We start from the raw sequence: 1,757 nt of genomic DNA on the forward strand, positions 1-1,757 counted from the left end.
TAAAGAATGTTACTTGTTTTCATATTGTTGTAAAGCAAACTTATAGGAACATCTGCTATCAGTTCAAAAGATGCCACACTTTAGAAAAAAAGTCACTGCTACTTGGATTCAACAAACATCAGGGTAGAGGAACAAATATGTCTGTCTCCTGATTTTTCCATAATTTTACTAAATCATCACTAGGGAAGCTAGTAGTGGAGATGTTACAAAATTATGCCAGAATTTGGTAATGACGGTGAAACTGGCCATTCAAGTCCAGCTAGGTCATGACCTTGTACAAATGCTCTACTCGATACACTACAGGCGGGGCTGGTGATAGATTTGAGTTATAACGTATAGATTCCTTTCAGTTACAGTTGCAAAGGAAGTCTTTACATTCTTGAAGTAAGCTAGGAAGCAGGCTGCTGATCTGGATTTGCTCAGATGGAAGACACTTGACAGGAGTCCAGTTGACAGGCTGTTGAAATCACCAGGCCTATGCTTGTCAGATAGTTTCAGGCAGCTGATCGGGACACCATCTCCAAATCTTTGAGTGATACATTCGATGTCCTCACGGTAAAGTTGTGGCCATGGCTGCATTAGCTCTGGCTATTGTCTTTTTTTTTTTTTCTTTGATTTTTAATGTCATTCTTTACCAGCTGTAGCAGCCACTGCTTGGTAAAACTTTGCCACAAAGTCTGGCTCACTGACCTCCAGCTGCCTGACAAATTCATTGCATTCCTGCTCAGCCCAACCTCGAAACCACTGATCCCAAAGATGTAGCTGGCACTCAAAGATACAAGGTGGTCGGTTTGCCCCAGACACACTAAGCTGCTCCAGGCTTTCCAGCAATGGCTGTAATTTTCCCGGTACTGCCTTAGCTACCAGGTCCCGAAGGAAACGTTCATGCTGAGGACCTGACCAGCTGGCAAACCAGTGAAGAATACACTTCATCTCCTGGGAAGTGATGTAAGACATTGGGGGAGGAGAAGAGTTTGAAATATTGTCTGGTACTGGGGGTAAGGGAGAAGGGAAGGATAGCGGCCTTGAAGTGGAAGATGATTCCAGTGGCATCCTCCCCTTTTCTCTCACAGGGCACCCGGAGACCGTCACAACAGGGTTTAGACTCCAACTATCGCCGCCGCTTCCATGTTTCCTGAAAACCCTAAGTTGGGCCAACCCCGAAATTTTTTTTTAATTAAAAACTTTTATGCCCTTAAAAACACTCTTAAAATAATTTTCAGGAAAAGGCATTCTATATGTGTTCCTTATTCTTACACAGTATAAAAATTTTAGGCAACTGAGTTTCCTCTTATAGGAAAAACTCACCTAACAGCCTTGTTTAGCAAACTGCAGGTGAATACGTTTTATGCTACAATCTATATACTTTTTAATTAAGTCAGTTTGTAACTCAGTCAGCAAGTATTGTGAGATGTCTACTAAGGAAATGGGCAGTAGGTAAGACCAAAGGTAGATAAAGATAAAAGGGAGTGTTTATTAGCACAAAGATGATAGTCTCTTGCAGGCGAAAGGTATGGAAAAATGATTACAAGGTTACAAACCTGTGAGAGCTGATGTCCATCTTAGGAACAATGAGCTGCAGACCCACCTGTGCGTCTCACCTGAGTATGTGAACAGAATGGAGGTGTGAGAAACATATGGTTATCCAGGGTGGGTTTTAATGGGCCTTTAGATAGTATCATAGCCAACTAATGTTTATTCAACTTCTCTCTTAAGGAGAATTTCCGTTGATACATGTTGAAAATCTCTTTTCCTTT

The 1,757-nt window shown here is 41.7% G+C and overlaps 1 protein-coding gene across 1 annotated transcript; it reads right to left on the reverse strand.

Moving 5' to 3' along the window:
• Positions 1–444: 444 nt before the first annotated feature.
• Positions 445–1,155, reverse strand: LOC122679343 (uncharacterized protein C14orf119 homolog). Its single transcript, XM_043879965.1, has one exon. It carries the CDS (start codon positions 1,051–1,053, stop codon positions 625–627), a length of 429 nt encoding a protein of 142 aa, XP_043735900.1. The 5' UTR covers positions 1,054–1,155; the 3' UTR covers positions 445–624.
• Positions 1,156–1,757: the final 602 nt, after the last annotated feature.

This window comes from Cervus elaphus, chromosome 21 (genome assembly GCF_910594005.1).
Source record: "Cervus elaphus chromosome 21, mCerEla1.1, whole genome shotgun sequence".
NCBI lineage: Eukaryota > Metazoa > Chordata > Mammalia > Artiodactyla > Cervidae > Cervus > Cervus elaphus.

Excerpts from the sequence above, each read along its gene's own strand:
- LOC122679343 (XM_043879965.1), bottom strand. The coding sequence starts at position 1,053 with ATGCCACTGGAATCATCTTCCACTTCAAGGCCGCTATCCTTCCCTTCT.